General features: G+C 47.5%; 1 protein-coding gene across 2 annotated transcripts in view; it reads left to right on the top strand.

Annotated features, from left to right (window-relative positions):
• The window catches only part of LRRK2 (leucine rich repeat kinase 2), a 584366-nt gene that overhangs the window by 311856 nt on the left and 251127 nt on the right, over positions 1 to 21383 (top strand). For both annotated transcript variants that reach the window (XM_029617357.1, XM_029617356.1), the window contains 4 exons: positions 7817 to 8003; positions 20003 to 20184; positions 20320 to 20546; positions 21101 to 21228. In XM_029617357.1, coding sequence (XP_029473217.1) covers positions 7817 to 8003; positions 20003 to 20184; positions 20320 to 20546; positions 21101 to 21228 — 724 coding nt within the window. The remainder of the gene's footprint in view (positions 1 to 7816; positions 8004 to 20002; positions 20185 to 20319; positions 20547 to 21100; positions 21229 to 21383) is intronic.

Here is a 21383-nt window from a genome sequence, read left to right as displayed (position 1 = left end):
TTGCCACACGTACCTCACCCCTTGTCTTACGTACAGGCGCCCTGCACCAGGAAGAGATCTCCTTCCTCATCTTAGAGAAATCTATGCATCCTATTATCTTGGGGTTATCCTGGCTCCGGAAGCATTCTCCAGTCATTGCTTGGGATTCGCTACAGTTGGCATCCTGGGGTCATGCCTGCTTCAGTACCTGTTTGACGGATTTACCCCGTGCTCCGCTGGCTCTAATGACTACCCCTCTGGTGTTACCGCTTCAGTACGGGAGTTCCATGATGTGTTTTCCAAGAAGAAAGCTGAAATTCTTCCAGAGCATCGTCCTTTCGACTGCGCAATCAACCTCTTGCCTGGTGCCACTCCGCCGAGAGGCCGGGTTTATTCATTATCCCTTCCAGAGACTCAAGCCATGTCTACTTACATCCAGGATAACCTGGAGCGAGGATTCATTCGGCCATCTAAATCTCCGGCAGGGGCCGGTTTCTTCTTCGTAGCCAAGAAAGATGGGTCACTCCGCCCCTGCATCGACTACCGCGGCCTAAACAGCATCACTCGGCGAGATCGTTACCCTCTGCCTCTGATTCCGGAGCTCCTGGACAGGCTACAAGGGGCCAAGTTTTTTACTAAATTGGACCTACGGGGAACCTATAATCTGGTAAAGATTCGTCCCGGCGATGAATGGAAGACCGCCTTCAATACGAGGGATGGCCATTATGAATACCTGGTTATGCCTTTTGGACTGTGTAATGCCCCCCGGCGGTCTTCCAAAACCTTATGAATGAGGTTCTTCGAGACATGTTACACTCTTCAGTCATTGTCTATCTTGATGACGTCCTTATTTACTCCAAAGACCTAGAAATGCACCGCCAACATGTCCGACAGGTACTGCTTAAGCTTCAAGAGGGCAAACTTTACGCTAAGTTAGAGAAATGAATGTTTGAGCAAGAATCATTACCCTTTTTAGGGTATATTGTGTCTTCCACCGGTTTTCTAATGGACCCCAAGAAGTTTGCCGCAATCAAGAACTGGCCACAACCCCAGGGGGTGAAAGCCCTCCAACGATTCCTGGGGTTTGCCAACTTTTACCGGCAATTCATTCCGCACTACTCTCAGAAGGTGGCTTCTCTAACTGCGCTCACCAAGAAGGGGGTCGATGCCAAGAATTGGCCGACTACGGCCATACAGGCCTTTCATGACTTAAAAGAAGCGTTCCTCCAGGACACCTGTCTTCATCATCCTGACCCCCCAGCGTCAGTTCATTGTTGAGGTGGATGCTTCGGATACTGCTGTGGGGGCAGTTCTAAGCCAGCTGTCGTAAATTTTCCTCAGCTGAGAGGAACTATGGCATTGGAGACAAAGAGCTACTGGCAATTAAGCTGGCTTTCGAGGAGTGGCGTCAGTGGCTGGAGGGAGCGCAGCATTCGGTTATCGTTTACACCGATCACAAAAATCTCGAGTACTTGTTTCGTGCTCAACGCCTCAATCCGCGGCAGGCAAGATGGGCCCTCTTTTTCAGTCACTTCAATTTCTCCTTTCGATACCGACCAGCAGCAAAGAACTTATGAGCGGACGCGCTCTCTCGGACATCCGAACCCGAGGATGCACCCAACCCGCCTCAATACATCCTGTATCCCGCCAGGGTCTTGATAGCAGCTGCTGAAATGGCTCCAGCGGTCTCGAAGGAAGGTCTTAGCCTGGGCCCACGATTCTCTGACCGCCGGACATCCAGGGATCACCCGGACTCTGGAACTCCTGACCGAATTTTACTGGTGGCCTCGGGTGAAGGAGGACGTACGACAGTATGTCCAGTCTTGTCCCAACTGTGCTCAACACAAGCCGTTCCATGGACGCCCTTGGGGACTTTTGCAACCGCTGCCCACTCCTACGGAACCGTGGACTCACCTCTCCACCGACTTCATTGTGGATTTGCCTGTTTCTGATGGAAAGACTGTGATCTGGGTTACGGTCGACCGTTTTTCTAAGATGGCTCACTTTGTGCCTTTCACCAAGCTACCCTCGGCGCTGGAACTGGCCAACCTCTTTACACAGCATGTATTTCGTTTACATGGTCTACCATTGCATATTTCCTCCGACCGTGGGCCGCAGTTTACAGCTAAGTACTGGAGATCCTTGTGCAGGAAATTTGGGGTACGCTTGGACCTTACTACAGCCTTCCACCCACAGGCCAATGGCCAGGTCGAGCGGACCAACCGGACATTGAAGGCCTTTCTTCAAGCTTTTGTTGGGGACTTGCAAGATGATTGGGTCACCCTCCTACCTTGGGCCGAATTCTCCTATAATTGTCATAAGCATTCAGCCACCGGCCAGTCTCCGTTTCAGCTTGTTTATGGAAAAACCCGTAGGCCTCCTCTACCGTTGCCTCTATCAGATAGCTCTCCGGCAGCCCAGCTCACCGCCCAGCAGCTACACTCCTTGTGGACTTCCACTCAAGAGAAACTCCAACTTGCCTCGGCTAAAGCAAAAATGTTTGCCGACCGCCGAAGACGGCCAGCTCCGGTCTTCCTCCCAGGCAGTAAAGTTTGGTTAAGTACCAAGAATCTTCATCTACGACTCCCGTCCATGCGCTTAGCTGCCAAGTTTGTGGGCCCATTCACGGTCTTGGAACGGGTAGGGGCAGTATCCTACCGCCTACATTTACCTTCCATGCTGCGGATACATAATGTATTTCACGTATCCTTGCTTAAACCGTTGGTACTTTCCTCCTTCCATGATAAAAACCCCAGTACCTACTACCACCGAAGCTGAAGCAGATAGCATTTATACTGTAAAGGAGGTTTTGGACGTTCGGTTTCATCGCCACCAGTGGGAGTACCTACTCTCATGGGAAGGGTATGGTCCTGAGGAGAATTCTTGGGAGCCATCTTCCAATATTCTGGACAAGAATCTCCTCCACCAGTTCCATCTCGACCACCCAAGTAAACCCCGGCCTCCAGGGAGGGGGCGTAGGAGGGGGGGTACTGTTGCGGTCCCGGGCCGTGCCCCGGTCGCTCCACCTACCTCGGGGGCGGCCCGGGCCGTTTTGGTGCTTCCTCGGGCCTGCAGGCCCTCCAGCGCATCTCTCCCTCCTCGGGAGAGATGTCGACGGCTCGGTGCGGCTGGCCCCGCCCCCTGACGCGCGCGCGAGGAGGAGCCTCCCTTAAAGGGGCCAGCGCAGGAAAATCAGCTGAACAGCTGGGGATGACGTCAGACGCCTTCAGGTACAAGTATCTTGCATCTAGGATCCTCCAGCGCCTTGCAACAAGGTTCCTGGAGTTGGTGTGTTCTTGCTGTGGTCTTGGTTGCCTTCGTCCTGCTTTTGCCTTCCCTTCGCTGTTGATTCTTCCGGACTTGACCCATGGACTGGCTTTTGGATCTCTCTCTGGCTTTGACCCCTGGATTGGTTTTGGATCGCTCTCTGGCTCCGACCCTGGACTGGCTTTGGACCGCTCTCCGGATACCGACCCCTGGACTGGCTGCGGACCATCCTTGGACTCCGACTCCTGGACCGACTTCTGGATTTCCTACGACCTGCTGGAGGTGCCAGCCATCCGGACCCACGACCTGCAGGAGGTGCCTGCATCCGGACCACCCGCATCGTCAGGAAGTCGCCTAAGTCCCAGCGGCCGTGTCCCTACGGGCTCCTCCTGGGGGGACTTCGGCTTCCAGGGTGAATCTCCTAAAGTCCCAGCGGCTAGACTCCTAAGGGCTCCTCCCGGGGGAGTGCCAGTCTCCAGGGCGAAGAGTCTTCTACCTCTCCGGTCCAACACCGTCCATCCGTCCAGTGAGGATTTAGTCCTTGGTCGCAAAGGACTTCTCCATAGACCAGCGGGTCAGCCAGCACCGAGTTTCTGAACCGCCTCCTGGTTGGGAGATTCGCTGTGGACCTCTACAGCACTCCATCTTCTGTTCCAACCAGTCCAAGGGTCCACGAACAAAACAGATTCTATCTTCTAGTCCTGGGTCTTCACTGACTCACTAGGAGGCCAATGCAAAAAAACTGAATTGTTAATTTTTTGGAAACTCCCAATGCATTAAGCTAATGTTATGCTAATGCATCAGGTGTTAAAAAAATGCACACAGAGCAGAAAATGTGTGCACAGAAAAAGCTTAACACACAGAAAAGCAAGTTTAGGTGCACAAAACATGGCTTATGTGCACACGTCATGTTTTCCACAAATCAGATTTATGTGCACAAAAGTGCTTTCTGTGTAGATAGTTTTTTTTTTTTTTTTGGTGCAAAAATCATATTTTATTTAATTAATTTTATTTAAAAGGTCTTATTATCTGCACACATCACAAACGTGGAAAACTGCACATATAAAATAGGATTTGTGCGCATAAAAAAATGTTCTTGGTGCAGAAAGTATTTTTTGTGTGCATAAATCATATTTTAATCATGGGAAACGTTCTTTATGTGCACAGAGCAGGTTCTCTATGCATAAAATCCCAGCTGCAGTTTCCGGTGCCAGAACTCTAGCTTCTGCCTGTAACTTAACATCAGCTCCAGAAACTTTACTTTCCAGTGCTGAGAAAACAGGAGGTTAGCCAGCACAGCACATCTTTCTGCATTGTGGAGTAATACATTATGCCCTCATTAGCATGGCAGAATGTTGTAAACCTCTTTTTTTGTGAACAAAACTCCTGCACTGACAGAGTTTGTGTATAAAAAATGTGCGCACAACTGAAAGTTAAAACCGCGCGCTATGCTGAGCACACTTTTTTGAACTGGCCTCACGGCAAGTCACAGGGGCTGCTTAGATGCAAAGGGCCCATTGCCTCTAACACCAGCATTGGCACTTGTTACCATGATTTTAACATGCATTATAATTTTTGATAATGCTAAAAAAAAATTTGACAGTGGATAAAATTAATGAGCTGTGTTGCATGCAAAGCAGGTCATTTTTTTGTAACCCCCTGCCCCCACTTCTCCTGGCATGCAGGGGCTAACAGGGGAGGTTATAGGCCAGCATTGGACCCATGCTGCTGGGTTCTTCCCCCCCCCCCCACAGGGGTAGAGTCAGTCTTTTAGGTCCATTAAGAACTTCTCTTATCTGGAACACCTCTGTAGCTGATCCAGTAGGAGCAAAAACATACTCCACATGTAGTTCTTGTTAAAAAAAAAAAAATCCTTCAGTGGTCACTGAATGCACAAAAACAAAATCCCCAGAGAGGACACCAGTGCTTAGTGCACTGTCAATACAGATTAGCACACACAACTCAATCTCAACAATTTTGAACATATGGGCAGGCAGACTTCCTGAGTCAGGTACACTGTCTTTCTGGACACACCTTGGTAGCTGTTCTCTGGATGCAGCTGTCCTTCTGTTTCTCTTTAAGTCTTTCTCTTCCAGAATTCAAAACTTTTGGCCAATTCCTTTTTTGAGTCAGCAACTCTTAGGACCTTCCCTGATTAGGCAGCTTTCTCTCTGATCTCCCACAAAGGCCAATCCTCTTTTTATAACCTTTGAAGCAATCCTTCTGACATGGAACTTCAGGAAACTTAGAAACCCTCAGGAAGCTACTTGGGACCCCAAGACATGACCTCCCTAATTCTGAAGGCCTGTGAACCCACACCTTGGGGTCTTGCCACCTTTTCAGGACAGGAGGCAGGACTGGTAGTTTCCCTCTTCCTTTGGAAAGACCCTCCCTCCACCAGCACCTCTCTCTTGGGGGAGTGTTGTGAAGAACCCTGACCACAGGGGTACAGGAGTTCATTAAACTCTTGACACCTCCCGCCAGGGAGTGTCAAATCTCTTGTAAACACTTCTAGTCCCACTCTAATATCATTTACTACGTGCAGGGTAAGTTGATACAGCTGATGCACTGTAATAAGGGGCAGTTTTGGGGGCCCCCTTATATGTTAAAGAGGCTTAATATGGATTGCAGTAAGCATTGGATAGTTAATTGTATCCCAAGAGGTGTAGTTTGCGTCCCACTCCCATGAGAGCATCAATAAGGTAATGTGCTTACTGATGCTCTTGGCATTGTGCACCAGGATCCCTAAAGTGCAGTTAGCTGGATCTCCTTGCACTCACATTGTCTCCCTCCCAGGCACATCATCCCCTTCTCCTGGAAGTAGCCCTGCCTTTGTTTCCAAACCCTATCTCCCTTACAGTAATCTTCAAATGCCTCCTTTCTCCAGTGCTGGCCTCCACTCTCCCTGCCTGGGAGCCTCCTTTTATGTGCTGGAGCTCCTGGTCTCAAATCAGACAGGAGTGATCGGGGACTTAAGAGATCCAGCAGATAAGGCTCTTCTTTGCTCCTCAAGTATGGGGCAAAGGGAAATTTGGATCAATTGTACCATTCTAGATTAAATTTAATTTGTGATTAATCTCTCTTTCCAAGGTTAATAATCCAATCAGCATGCAGTACCTAATAGAAAAAAAGCAAATAGAAATTCACAACATAGTATTGCATATAATAATCCTGAAGCTGTCAGGCAACAAATAAAAACCTATTCAAAATACATAAAAAATGCAAAATACAATAGTACATATTTATTTATTTATTTCAAGTTTGTATATACCGGTATTCATTTTCACATCATATCGGTTTACACGGAACGGTTTAACAAAAAGAAGAGGTACATAGAACCAGAATAGTTGACATAAAGGCAGGAAGATTAAGATAGGTAACAGCATTAAATATAATTCGAACAGGGTAATAATATTTACAATTTTTGCAGGAAGCAGTAATTATTTACACATTCAAGGGGCAGGTAGCAGACAGGAGAGGCAGGCAAAACAAAAAAATAATAATGTTCAGTATTAAAAATAACATGATACAGTTATTTTCTATCACATTAAAATATCCAAGCCACTGGCAGGGCAGGAAGTACTGAGGATTACATCTGTCTGATTTGGGACCTGGTGGGGCTCCAGTGGGAAAAAGGTGAAGGAGGCAGTGTGTGTGGGGGTAAGTTTTTATAGGGAGGATTTGTGCTGGAGGAGTAGGAGGGGAGAGTTACTTCAGGGGGGTAAGAGGGTGACATTTTGTGCCAAAGGGAGAGAAGAAAATTGTCTGATCCCTATGCGTGTGAAAAATTATACACATACGCCCTGTACATTTACATGCAACATTGAGAGGTGTTTTGGGATGGAATCTGGGTGGGATTGGAATTTATGTGCATACTTTTAGATTTTAAAAACTAATGCCTAAATTCTCAACAACACGACGTGTATCAAATGTGTGGGCATAGTTTTTCTGGGGTAATTTTCAAAGCGAGCATACATGCTTACGTTTGCTCTGAAAATGGCATAACAGCCTACAGATTTATGCAGCCTTTTATAAAATTCCTCCCCTAGCCATCCAGATCCTGAAAAGCACATTTTCTGTGAATGTTACCCCAGCTCACATCTGGTCATGTTTAGCCTCATTACAGTCCACCTGTAGATAAAACTGCACAATGAGGGTGTTATCCAAAGCCATTTACAGAGGGCAAAACAGTGTTTTGGCCACGTGCATGGGCTTGTTGAATACTGCCCGCCCTGTATGCATGTAAGTTTACCTGCAGTAAGGGGAGGCCTTCCTGGGGGCCTAATGTGGAAGTTACATGCAGGTGTTTGCGATTTCAAACACAGGCGCCTCATTTTAGCTACATAAACAGCAGGGGAAGATTTGGCAGGCTACTTTTTCCTCATGTTCTTTTCAAAGGGACATTTTGCCCCTTGAATATCAGTGCAAGGTCCGCAGGTGAAATATATTTGGATAGCTATGTGCACAATATGACTTATCCTTGGTGTGTCCGCTTCGCTGTATTTTCGCCTGTCTGCACGTGTCCTAGTGGTTGCTGAAATGGTTGTTTTTGTTGTTTTGTTTTCTTAAGTTTGCGATCAGTGGATTTAAGCAGCAATGGAATTTGGGACCTCCCTGGGCCCGAATGCTGGGAGTCGTTAAACCTACGGGAGCTGCTGTTGAGCTACAATCAGATCAGCACCTTGAACCTCCGCAAGAATCCTCAGCGGTGGGCGCGACTCGAGAAGCTGCTTCTGTCTCACAATGCGTTAAAGGAGGTAAAGCGGGTGCTCTGGGGCAAACTCGGAGCCCCCTTCCAGATGTTGAAAGCGGCTCTGGCCTTTCCCGGGGACCTCCCGATGGGTAGGTTTTGTGCACGCCAGGATGGGAATGAAACCTCTCTGGTAAACCAAGGTGCGTTGGGTGCGATCTCAGTCGGCATTTCTGCATTTTGGTGCTGATGTTCTCAGAGACCGGGAGAGAGGGTGCATTTGGTGCTGGCCGGGAAGGTGCAATAGCACCACTGCGTGTGATTATCGCTAGCGGAAATAACATTGCGGGGAAGCTTGCACGTGCAGGGTCACTAGGATAATTAGCATCTGATTGCTTTTCTGTGCAGCACCGACAGCAGGGGAGGACTTGTTTGAGCAGTGGTCAGACTGAGGAAAAGAAGTCGGCGGTCCCAAAACATTCCTCTTTTTGGCGTAATAGTTAAAAGATTGCCTCTTAATTACTGCATTGGTTTTCTTTGAGTGTATCTGAAAAAGGGATTGGAATAATTTTTAGAGGTTCCCATAATAAATTCAAGTGTGGTTACTTTATATGTTCTGACAATTAGCTTTTGAACTCATCATCTGCCCCATTGTTCAGCAGACAGTGTAAACTCAGTAAGCCTGACTCCCTAAAAGGGGTTTTCCCTCTATGCCTTTGTCAGATTTTTTGCTTGTTTGTTTTTAATCAAAAACAGTTATTTTTGAAGGCAGATCATAGTCTTTCTCCAAGTAAGTCACCAAATTTCTTCCGAAAGAACAAACATCAAACAAACCAAGGGGCCAATTTATAATTTTGCACGCGCTACCCGGCGTGCACAAATGTACACCCAATTTTATAACATGTGCGTGTTGCCGCGCGCATGTTATAAAATCCGGGGTCAGTGCGCGCAAGGGGGTGCACATTTGTGCACCTTGCGCGCGCCGAGTCCTAGGGGAGGCCCGATGGCTTTCCCCGTTCCCTCCAACGCTGCTCCGAAATCGGAGGGAACTTTTTTTTGGTCCCCTCCCCCCCCCACCTTTACCCACCCCCCAGCCCTACCTAAATCCCCACCTTGTTTCGTATAGTTACGCTTGCCAGAGGTAGGCATAACTTGCGTGCCGACTCACTGCCGGTGCGCCAGGCCCCGACACAGGCTGCTGTGTCGGGGCACTCGGCAACGCCCCTGGATAGCCCCCGGACTGCCGCCACGTCCCCCGGACCTGCCCCCGGACCGCGGTCCCACTCCCGGGTCGCCCATTTTTCGAAGCCCCGGGACATACGTGCGTCCTGGGGCTTGTGCGCGCCACCGAGCCTATTCAAAATAGACTCGGCGCACGCAGGGGTAGGTTTTAGGGGGTTATGCGTGTAACCCTTTGAAAATCTACCCCCAAATCTTCTGTTGTGTCAGATTTTTTTTTTTAAATTTATTTTATTAACTGAAAAGGAAGCAAGAAGTTTAATTCATAGACATGTTTAAGTACCTGTGACTTTTTTTTTTTTTAATTTGTACCTCATAAGATTAATTACTGGACCTGCAGTGCATGCCTAATATATATCCATCCAATGGGTATAATAGACCACATTCAGAAGCTATGAATTAAATCCTGTACTTTAATGGTTTGTTAAAATAAATGCTTCCTTTTAGATGGTACTACTCTGGCTAATTTCTTTCCAGAATGTAATCCTTCGTCGATTAGTTTAGTTCCCAAAATGTTCATTCTTCATTTGGTAGGCAGGCTGGATGGTTATAAATCCTTTTCCCTCCAGGTCACTCTTACAGGTTCAGGTCAGTGGTACCCAATAGTTCTTAGTATTGAGAGCCATTTAGTGGGATATGTGACATGAGAAACCAAAGATTGCACTGCTATGGAGAATGAATTACCCTTTCACTCTGGTAATATAGTAATGACGGCAGAAAAAGACCAAAATGGCCCTTCCAATCTGCCCAGCAAGCTTCCCAAGGTAGTAACCTCCGAGCCGTGTCGGTTACCCCCAAGCTATTTTATTTATTCCCATCCTCTAGCCCATCCACAGTGTTTATCCCATGCCCTGATGTCCCTTTATATCAGGGATGAGTAAAATTGGTTTCACAATACCTACAGTACCTGAATGTAATCCTCTTTGAATTGTCATGAAAGATATTGATATAAATAAAAAATGATTATGAAGATTAATAGTGTGGGACAGTGTGGACTGTCACTGCCTCAGATGTCCCTGCTCTGTAGATAAATGGGAAGAATTCAGTTCTTGTTCATACCCCAGATCAGACAGTTCAGACAAGTGAATTTTGCATCTCTACTAGCAGATGGAGACAGAGAATAAAAACTTTTCAGGCACTGCTACTTAACCAAGAGTACCACCTGCAGTCCCTCAGTATCTCTCTGTCTCCAGCAGATGGTAGAGGTGCAAACCTGCAGTCTGATAGTAGTTTAAAAAAAAAAAAGTAACATTTAGGCTAGTGTTAGAGAAAAGACAGAAGAACTGAAGATGGAGCTCCTAAAGGTGTTAGGTTCCTTTGTGGGCCATCCCTCTGGTTGAGCAGGGCGAGCGGGGGGTTGGAAATCCCTGGCCAGGCTCGACCCTTGATTCCGGGGGAGGGAAAGCCAGGGGTCCTGGTTCCCTCGCTCCCCTGAGGCCCTCTCACCCAGTCCAGCTGTCTGCAGCATCCTGGAGCACCCAGAAACAGGAAAGCATAACTTTTGGTTTTTCTGGGTTGCTCGGGAGGCTGTCTCTTTAAGAGATGAAGTTAAAAAGAAAAATTAAAAAATTAGAGAGAGGCCTGTTTCTTTGTCGGCTCGGTGTTGGGGTCAACGGGGAACCACTTGGCTTGTGCTGTTTTTCAGCACCTGGAGCCGGGACAATGGCGGCTTTCTTTTCTCCTGCTCGGGGTTATTTTTAGCCACGGGTGCATCACTCACTATGTCATCTCCTGCTGAGCACGGGAAAACCTCTCGGACCTGCGAGGGGAGGCTATCCTACTTCACAGCAGCCCTAGCTATGCCTCTGGAGGCGAGGGAGCCTCGACACAGGGATCAGGGAGCAGGCGCTGCACTCTTGCTGCAGGCCCTGTACAGGAGGCCCCGAGGGGGTAATGAAAGAGAAGAGAACCATCTTAGCTCCATTGGCAGGAGTCCTGCCATGGATGGGGAATGCAGGGGCTCCCCTACCCCACTTTTTCCAGTTCACCAGGAATCTGGAGAAGACTTGTCAGCAAACCCAGGGGAGGGCCTGGCAGCTGCAGAGCAGAGAGACCATGGCAGGCTTTCCATGGATTTTGTTTTATTGCAGCATGAGGCCTATCTCACTAAGAAGGAGCTGGTGGGAGGGAAAGCGGCCAGCCATACCGAGGTCCCGAGGCAAGGCTAAGAAGTCTTGGGCTGAGGCGCCTCCGAAATCGGGGGGGGGGGGGGCATTTTATGTTTGGGCCTGGATCAATCGCGAGGGGAGGATTCCTTGGAGGATTCTGATGGTGATGATCACAAGTGGACCGGGGTGCTGGTAAGGGCGCAGATTCTGCGACTGCTCCAATGGGTGGTGACCCGGATGCAGATGATGGCCCTCTGGCAGAAGGGGATGACCTGAGGGGCAGGTTATGCCATAAGGAGGAGTTGCGTCCTCTCATCCCTCAGGTTCTGGAGCAGCTTGGGATTAAGGTTGTGCATGAGGATTCCGACAACGAGGGGGTAAACCTGGTGTTGGAAGGGCTGCATAGACCGCCAAAGGCATTCCCTTTGCCAAAGAAGGTGAAGAAGCTGATCGACCAGGAGTGAGATTTTCCAGAAGCAGGATTGAAAGTGGCCAGGGCTATGGCTAGGTTGTATCCCCTGCCGGAGGACATCTTACAGCTGTGGAAGCTTCCAAACATGGGTGCGGCAGTGACAGAGAAAATGACCATTCCTGTGGCAGGGTCACCGGCCTTGAAGGATGTCCAAGACCAAAAGCTGGAGATCCTGTTAAAGAAGTTGTTTGTGGTCTCAGCTCTGAGCTTTAGAGCTGCGATCTGCGCAAGTCTATTGCAGAGAGCTTGTTTGTGCTGGGTGCAGTAGGCACAGGAGAAGACCACTGGGACATCTGCTGATTCTAGTCAGGATGCTCGGTTGAAAGCGGGGGTGGCCTATGTGGCGGATGCCCTGTATGATATGCTTCACGCTTTGGCTAGGGATATGATGTCTGCAGTGTTGCGCAGGAGGTGGACCCTTGGGCCAAGGTGGGGTTGATGCTACCCACAGGGCAAGCCCTATGGGTCCCCACCATCGGCAGGCAGAGCTTGGCTGACTGATGGAGGCCGGCTGGAGCTTCGCCAATACAGCCGTCGTTCCCCACAGGTTGAGCCCTTGGATACCAGGGCTGGCTGGACTTAGGTGGGCCTCTGACCGAGGGCTTCTCTGGGACGATGAGGAGGTCAACTAGGGGCCAGCAGCAGTAGCAGGAATAGGTAGTCCGATCTGGATGAGGCGGAGACCCGGGTGCCAAAGGGTACAGGAGGAAGGCAGAGGGTGCCCGAGTAAGAACATGCTGAAGCCTGAAAGGCCAAGTCCAGAAAGAAGACGAGAGGAGCGTCGTGGAGCAGGCTGAAGTCAAGGCAGGCGGCAGGCAAGGGGAGTAGAAAGGCAAGCGTGGGTCAATACCAGAAGTCAGCTGAATAGTCAGGCAAGGCAAATGTCAGACCAGGAGACGGGCAGTAGCATAGTCAGATGAAGCAGTGGTCAATCCCAGGAGACTAGCAGTAGCGGGGTCAGGCGAAGCAGTGGTCGATTCCAGAGGACAAAAAGTAGTGGGGTCAGGCGAAGCAGTAGTCGCTTCCAGAGGACAAAAAGTAGCGTAGTCAGGTGAAGCAGAGGTCAAAGCTGGGAGGTCAGTCAATGGAACAAGCAAGGTAGACACAAACACAGGAGTAGGAAAGGGTATCCGAATCAGGAACAGAGACGAAACAGGAACCAAGAACATAGAGGAGACACAGGAACAAGCAACTGAGGACACGACCAGCGTGGAGATTTGTTGCCAAGGCAAGGAAGCAGTGGCTTGGCCCGGCCTTATATACCGGGACCCAGTGACGTCATCCGAGGCCGCGGGTGAGGTTCCCACCGCTGCCCCTTTAAAAGTACAGCTGATGTGCATGCGTGCGCCTAGGGAGGAGCATGGTGCGAGACGGCGGTGTCTCCCCGTGGACCGAGCAGGGACATCCTCAGAGGAGCTGGGAGCACGAGGAGTGGCCCAGGGTTGGAGGCGGCGGCCACCGGCCACGAGAGCAGCAGAACCAGGTGCTGGAGCAGGCAAATGTGGATAAGAGGGCCTGGCCGCAGGGTAAGAGGTCCTGACCGCGGGTCTGCTGTGGCCGGCACACGCAACAGTACCCTCCCCTTACACCCATCTCTTGGAGGTCTGGGTTTGCTCGGATGGGCACGATGAAACTGCAGAAGGAGGCTTTTATCCAAGATGTTGTGTTCTGGCTCCCAAGAGTTTTCTTCTGGGCCGTAACGCTCCCATGAAAGGAGGTACTCCCACCAATGGCCCCCTACTCCTGTGGTTACGTATTTGGTCAGTGGATGTTTTGGTCAAAAGCGCAGCTTTGTAATCTCCCCTTCAAAGGAAAGTTGTTGTTTGGGGAGGACCTGGAGAAGCTGATGAAGCATTTGGCAGATTCTAAGGGGAATAGCTTGCTCAAAGATAATAAGGGAAATATGAAGACCTTCCTGTCTCGCGCTCGTTTCCATGAGATGAGGAGATTTCAATCCAGTAGAGGTTCTTCTGGATCCACACACAAGCAGGTTTCAGGAAGACAGCAGTGCTTTTGAGGAACCCATAGGTCAACCAGAAATAGTGCAGGACAGAGTTCTGGAGGTACGAATTTAGTCCAATGAAGGCGGACTGGTCCACTCCTACCTGGTGGCTGTCGGAGGAAAATTATACCGATTTTTTTACGAGGTGTGGACCAGAATCACTTCCGACCAGTGGTTCTCAAAAGTAATAAGGGACGGCTGTGTCTTAGAATTTTCCCGACTACCTCCCCCCCTCAAAGAGGCCTTTGTGGTATCCTGTTGCGCTTCGCCTTTGAAGCGGGCAGTAGTGTGGGACACTCTTCTGCAGCTGCAGTGATTGGAAGCCATCTTCCTGGTACCACAGGAGAAGCAGGGCTGAGGAAGGTATTCCGTGTACTTCATGATCACCAAGAAGGAGGGCTTGTTTCGGCCCATTCTAGATCTGCAAAGAGTCAATGCGGTCTTGTGTGTGCCACACTTTCAGGTGGAAATGTTGCGGATGGCGATTGCAGCGGTGTGCAAGGGGGAGTTTCTGGCCTCCTTGGATCTAATGGAGGCATAGCTCCACATTACCATCAGAAAAAAACCATCAGAAGTTTCTTCACTTCATTGTGTTAGGAGAGGATTTTCAGTTTCGAGCTCTTCCCTTTGGGCTAACTACTGCACCAAGAACGTTCATGAAGATGATGGTGGCCCTCAGAAGAAAAGGGATATTGGTGCATCTGTACCTGGATGATTGGCTTATTCGGGCTAAGTCAGAGGTAGAGTGTTGCTGTTCCGTTCGGTGGGTGATGGAGCGCCTGTGGTCCCTGGGCTAGGTGACAAACCTGGCGAAGAGCCATGTGGAACCGTTCCAGTCCTTGGATTATCTGGGAGCATGATTCAACACCTGATTAGGCAGGGTGTTTCTTACTCCAGAAAGAGTGATCAAATACAGTTGCAAGTGGTTCATCTGCAGGGCCTGATGGTCCCCAAGGTCTGGGATTATCTTCAGGTGCTATGGGCTTTTGCTCACATGCGTCTGCTTCAGCAGGCACTCCTGTCCCGTTGGAATCCATTGTCTGAGGAATTTCAGCTGCCATTGCTGCTCCAGGAGGAATCCAGGTCCAGTCACTCGTGGTGGCTGTTGCTGCCCAATTTGGAGAAGGGAATGGATCTGGAAGTTCCGGACTGGGTGGAAGTGACCACGGATGCCAGTCTTAGCAGTTGGGGAGCAATATGTGAAGGATCTGCAGCTAAAGGGCAGTGGTCTCCGATGAAAGCATCCTGTTCAATCAATCATCTGGAAACAAGGGTGGTCTGGAGGGCGCTGCTGTTTTTTCTTTCTCAGATTCAGGGACGGGCAGTATGTGTGTTCTCGGACAAATCAACGACTGTGGCCTATATCAATCAGCAGGACGGAATGAAGAGTCACCTGGTGGCTCAGGAGGTTCACAAACTCTTTGCCTGGGCAGAACTTCATCTAGCAGCTCCTGCAGCCTCTCATGTAGCAAGTGTGGACCATGTCAGGCGGATTATCTCAGCAGACAAAAGCTGAACCTGAGAGAATGGGAGCTGTCAGTGGAGGCCTTTGCGTTCATTCAGTGCAGGTGGGGAAAATCTCAGTTCGATCTCATGGCAATAAGAAAGAATGCCAAGTTGGCCAAGGATTTTAGCTGCTGGAGGGAGTTTGGGGAGTGTGGGGATCGACGCCCTAGTTCAGCCATGGCCAGGGAGGCTTCTGCTATATGTCTTCCCCCCTTGGCCGCTCATAGGTGGATGTTGCGTCACATTGAGCAGCATCAGGGAAGAATGATCCTGGTAACCCCGGTGTGGCTGTACCGGCAGTGGTTTGCGGATCTAGTTCAGCTAGTGGCAGATGGGCCGTCTGGTTAAGTGGGGAGGGGAGTGATTCATCAATGACCCATCTTTTCGGAATAGGCAGTTCGCTTTTGTCTAGCGGCCTGTCTTTTGAGAGGCGGCATTTCCACTTAAATGGATATTCAGAGCCGGTGATTACTACTCTTCTTCAGCCTAGATGATCCTCTACGTCTTTGGTGTATATCAAAGTTTGGAGAGTGTTTGAGTTCTGGTGTGTGGTCTATGGCGCTGATCCTTTGCAGGCGAATGTTGTCTAAGTCTTGGGTTTTTTTTACAAGAGGGCTTGTTCAAAGAGTTTAGCTTATAATTCTTTGAGTCCATGTGGCAGCCTTGAGTTGTTTCAGAAGAAAGTTGCAAGGACTACCCTTCACTTCTCATCCGGACGTGTTACATTTCCTTAAGGGAGCGAAACATTTCCGGCCTCCAGTCCATAGGATTTGTCTGTCCTGGAATCTTAATCTGGTTCTTCGGGTGTTGTGTGGATCTCCCTTTGACCCTTTGAGAAGGGATTCTTTGAAGGACTTTACCTTGAAGATGGTGTTCCTGGTGGCGATTTGTTTGGTGAAACGAATTTCAGAGCTTCAGGCCATATCGTGCAGGGAGCCCTTTTTTGCGAATTTCCGATGTTGGTGTTTCGTTGTGTTCTATTATCTCCTTTTTGCCCAAGGTCATGTCGGTGTTTCAACTTAGCTAGATGGTGGATTTGCTGGGGGTTTCACACTTGGTATCTCACTCTCCCCTGCAAGGGAACTTCACCTTTTGGATGGATGTTTGGTTCTCCTAAGATATCTGAAGGTGACTAATTGGTTTCAGAGGTCAGACTATCTCTTTGTGTTATTCAGTGGACCAAGTGACTAAGAGTACGATTGCTTGTTGGTTAAAGGAGGCGATAGTTTCACCCTATATTTGTAAAGTCAGTCGATCCCTGAGGGATTGTGGGTGCATTCCATTAGGGCACAGGCAGCCTGCTGGGCGGAGTGTCAGTTGGTGTTTCCACAAGAGATTTGTCGAGCAGCAACATGGTCCTCTTTGAACACTTTTACTAGACATTTCCGTTTGGATGTCAGGGCCCCAGAGGAGGACTCCTTGGGTGAAAGTATGCTACATGCAGGTCTTTCGGTATCCCACCCAGTGTAGAGGGACTTGGTACATCCCACTTGTCTGGACTGATCTGGGGTATGAACAGGAAAGGAAAATCTGTTCTTACCTGATAATCTTTGTTCCTGGAATACCCCAGATCAGTCCAGACTCCCATCCCATTATGATAATATTTTCAAAAGACTTCTCCTGATTCTGGATGCTGCTTGTGATGTAGAATTTAAGTTTTGTGCTGCATGAATAAAATTGTATATAGTTCTCAGTTTTTTGAGATTTGAAATTCCTTTTCTTGGTCCTAGTTCAGGGGTCAGTTTGGTTAGGTGTTCAAACTTGTTCCACAGCTTGCCTTAGAGGGAGAGATCCTTGGAGTTTAGGGTTAGACATCTTGATTTGAGTATAGGTCAGTACTGAGGGACTGCAGGTGGCACTCTCGGTTAAGTATCAGTGCCTGAAAGGTTTTTATTCTCTGCCTCCATCTGCTGGTAGGGATGGGAAACCCACTTGTCTGGACTGATCTGTGGTATTCCAGGAATGAAAATTAGCAGATAAGCAATTTTTCTTTTACAATGCTGTCAATTTGGCATTTTGTTTATGAACAGTACATTTGTTAAAATTAACGAGAGAGAAATCTGAATGCGATGTAAGCAGAAATGAGTTACAGTAAGCCCAGTGTGTTCTCTTGTGCCACTGGACCTAGTTTTCAGTTTTACATCCGTGTAAGTAGAGAAATTTGTTATTTCTTTACGCTTGTATGTTGTAGTTCCGTGGCCGGTGTATCCAAATGTCTGGATAGATGCAACATCTCACTGGAAACCAATCTATAAGAATCAGTGTATGTCATGTTTATACATCCCTAGAGCTGAAGGCCATATGGGTCTTATAGATTACACATACACAGTTACTATCATAGGCTTCCAAGCATATTTGACGTCATTGACTGACTCAAAGGTCCAAAGACTGCTGAAGCTTGAAAGTGAACTGCTCTATTGGTCTCCATTCTTAAATTTGGACAAGCTTTCCAACAAATGGAAGGAATCAGTGAATCCACCTGCACATCAGGGAAAAGAAACAGAATTTGCGAAACAAGAGAAGAAATGCTTTAAAGACTTTTAGACCAGCAAACAAGGAAAAACAATAGGGAAAAGCATTGATACAGTGGGAAAGGCAAAAGTTTATTTCAGAAATCCCATGTAGATCAAAATTTGACACAGGAATAGCTGAGGAGAGGTAATATTGAACCTAAAGTTCAGAGCGTGATAATTGCAGTACAGGACGGTAGACTATGGACAAAGTAGTTCAAAGCCAGCTTAGATAAAAATGGCAAAACAAACTCTATAGGGATTTCCGCACAGTACTCCAAGCCATCATTCTCCCTAAACTAGATTACTGCAATTCACTTCTGCAGGGCCTTCCCGCATACACCACCAAACCACTCCAGATGGTACTGAATGCCACTGCAAGGATACTTACAAACGCCAAAAAAAGGGACCATATCACCCCGATCCTCCAGCATCTCCATTGGCTGCCCATCAAATACAGGATTCAGTTCAAAACCTGCATGATGATTCATAAGGCCCTACATAACATCTCTCCACTCAACTTAACCTTCCAGCTTCAACTACACTCCTCTAAAAAACCAACCAGAAGGGCATACCAGAACAGAATGATCACCCAACCTGCAAAATCTACCCTGAGGAAACGTGCTCTATCTACAGCGGGCCCGTCTCTCTGGAACTCCCTACCACCGGACCTCCGCCTTGAGCCGTGCCATACTACTTTTAAAGTGAAACTCAAGACTTGGCTCTTCCGTCAAGCTTTCCCAGAGAGCTAAAAGCAAGAAGAACAACAACAACCATCCTTGCCTTACAGCAATAATCTAATGTTTATATTACTTCAGTTATATGTTTCCAAGTTGTGTTCTAAGTTGATCTTAGTTGTTTTTCCCAATAGATTGTACTTTATTATATATTATCCGTTCATTATTTCGATATGTTCCATGTAAACCGCCTCCCCGGCGATAGTTATCTCTGTTAAATGTGAACCGGAGTGATATGTATTGTATACAGGAACTTCCGGTATATAAAAACAAAAAATAAATAAATAAATAAATGCATATTCTATAATACAGAACTGGAAATGGTTACAAATCTTGCTTTGGGTGTGATGTGCGGACGTCAAAAGGCCTGCACCAGAAAGGCATGGCAAGGTAGCATAGCTCATCCCCTGGGAAACTGTGTAAACACTGTAACATTGCCATTCCAGAAAAACACTGGGACCACAACCCTAGCAGAACTATAGAGAACGAAGATCTCTATAGTTCTGATAAAAAGCTTGATGCTAGAAAACCAGATGTTGTAAAGAATGGTACAGCTGACAGAAGTGTCAGTGCCCAACGACTATTCTGTGGATTGTATGGAGAGAAAGCAAATCCTTAAGTGCAAGAAATGCAAGAAAATGTGGCAGAAAGATACAGAAATAGGCCCAGTTTGTATTGGATGCCATGGGCCTGATTAAGAAGCACTTCCAAGCACTCGATATATTGCGTGTATATATATTACATCCTATGAACTCTAGAAGGTGCTCTCTTTGGCACATTGCAAATATTAAGAAGAGCATTTATATTTGAGAGACTGAGATCTATCCCATCATACCATGGGTTATGAATGAGGTTCATTTCTATCAAGGTGTGTTCAAAACAAACACATTTGGAAATTCTACCCACGAGAGGCAGTGGCCTTTTATGTACTGTATGCACCATGGATATATAGGTATACCTTACGGACATAGCAATACCACAGACCAGTGGTTCTCAAGCCAGTCCTCAGGACACACCCACTCAGTCTGGTTTTCGGGATATGCACAATGAATATACATGAGATAGATTTGCATGTATTGCCTCTACTGTATGGAAATCTAACTCCTGAAAACCAGACTGGCTGGATGCATCCCAAGGACTAGGTTGAGAACTACTGCCATAGACATATAAGAGTCAGCCTTCAAAGGGTTTGGATGCCTAAATTTGGGAGTTAGATACCTAAATTGGTACCTTTGAAAATTAACTAAGACCCCAAGTATCCACATTTAGCTGCCCCTAAATTTAGGTCCTTTGCAAATGGGTGGGGTCAGGTGGAGCAAGTCAGGAGCTTAGCATCGATGTTCAGGAGCCTAAAGTTAACAAATTTTCAGTCCAAAATTTAGGACCCTAATTTTGGCTGAAAGTTAAGCGCTCAGATGAATATTAACCTTGTAGTGATTTACCAGTCCTTTTGTCTCTGTGTTGATTTTTTTTTTTTTTTTTATTATTTTAGATTCCTCCTGAGATTGGTTTCCTTGAAAACATGACATCCTTTGATGTAAGCTGTAATCCTGACTTGAGATCTTTCCCAGATGAAATGGGGAAGCTCTCCAAAGTTTGGGACCTTCCTTTGAATGGGCTGCACCTTGATTTGGATTTAAAACATGTAGGCTGCAAAGCCAGAGACATAATCAGGTGACCTGGATCTTTTTTTTCTATTAAGCGCCAGTTTTGTGGAAATAGTTTGGCATACGATTAATCAGCTCTCTATTCTTTTGGCCAGATAGTTTGAATTCTTATTGTTTCCTATATTCTGCTGGTTTTTGGCAGATTTCTTCAGCAGCGTTTAAAGAAGGCCGTGCCATATAACCGAATGAAGCTCATGATTGTGGGTAACACTGGGAGCGGTAAAACCGTCCTGCTACGACAGCTCATGAAGAGCAGATCTGAGCCGGGGCAGGAAAAGAGCACCATGGGGATAGATGTGAAGGACTGGCTGATTCAGCCGAAAGGCAAAGTGAAGCGAGAACTGCTGCTGAATGTTTGGGATTTTGCAGGTATCCTTAGAGTACCATTGATAACAGTTTGGAATTTGACATTGTTCAGTATGGGTTTTATATTCACAATATGTTACAGCTTTGGTTTAATAAACATATTTGGCATCATCCCTCCCCTCTCCCCCCTCAGCGATATAAGCAGGTGCCCCTCCGACCCTGATCCTAGAGTACCAAGACCAACTGTGCATGGGTTGGCTGATACATGGACTAAAATCTAACCTCCCCCCTCCCAGTTATTTCTCCCCTCCCGCCAGCCTTCCAAGCTCTTATCTAAACGCTTAGTTAAAATGCAGCACATGGACTGAAATGTGAATGTAGCTGGAAATGAAATTCAGGAAGAGAGAAGTCCATTAAAAAAAATTGATATTTCAAGCAGTGGCAGCGTTCTGTTATTGGACAGTGAAAGTTTGCCACCTGCTGGAGATGTGCTGAAACTGCAGGAGAGATCCTGATCAGAAGCTTTCTGCTCTTTGCTGTCTCCACATGCAAGCTGTGCAAGTAGAGGGTGTGAGCTTATTTGTATCTATAAAAATAAAATGCTTAACCTTACTTAGGACAAGAAGAGTTCTACAGCTCACATCCCCACTTCATGACACAGCGAGCTTTGTACCTGGTGGTGTTTAATCTCAGCAAAGGAGCTACAGAGGTCGATGCTATTAAGCCATGGCTGTTTAATATAAAGGTAATGGGCATTTTTTAAATTTAATTTCACATCCACATAGACTTGAAAATGTAGCACTGTTTTAATATCATAATACTGTGACGTGATCTTTAAGATATTTTCGTCCAAACTTGACAGTTATTTTAAAGCATCCTTTTCATTGCCCGGGGCCTCCC

Source organism: Rhinatrema bivittatum, chromosome 9, assembly GCF_901001135.1.
Source record: "Rhinatrema bivittatum chromosome 9, aRhiBiv1.1, whole genome shotgun sequence".
NCBI lineage: Eukaryota > Metazoa > Chordata > Amphibia > Gymnophiona > Rhinatrematidae > Rhinatrema > Rhinatrema bivittatum.
This window is presented reverse-complemented; position numbering and strand designations above follow the sequence as displayed.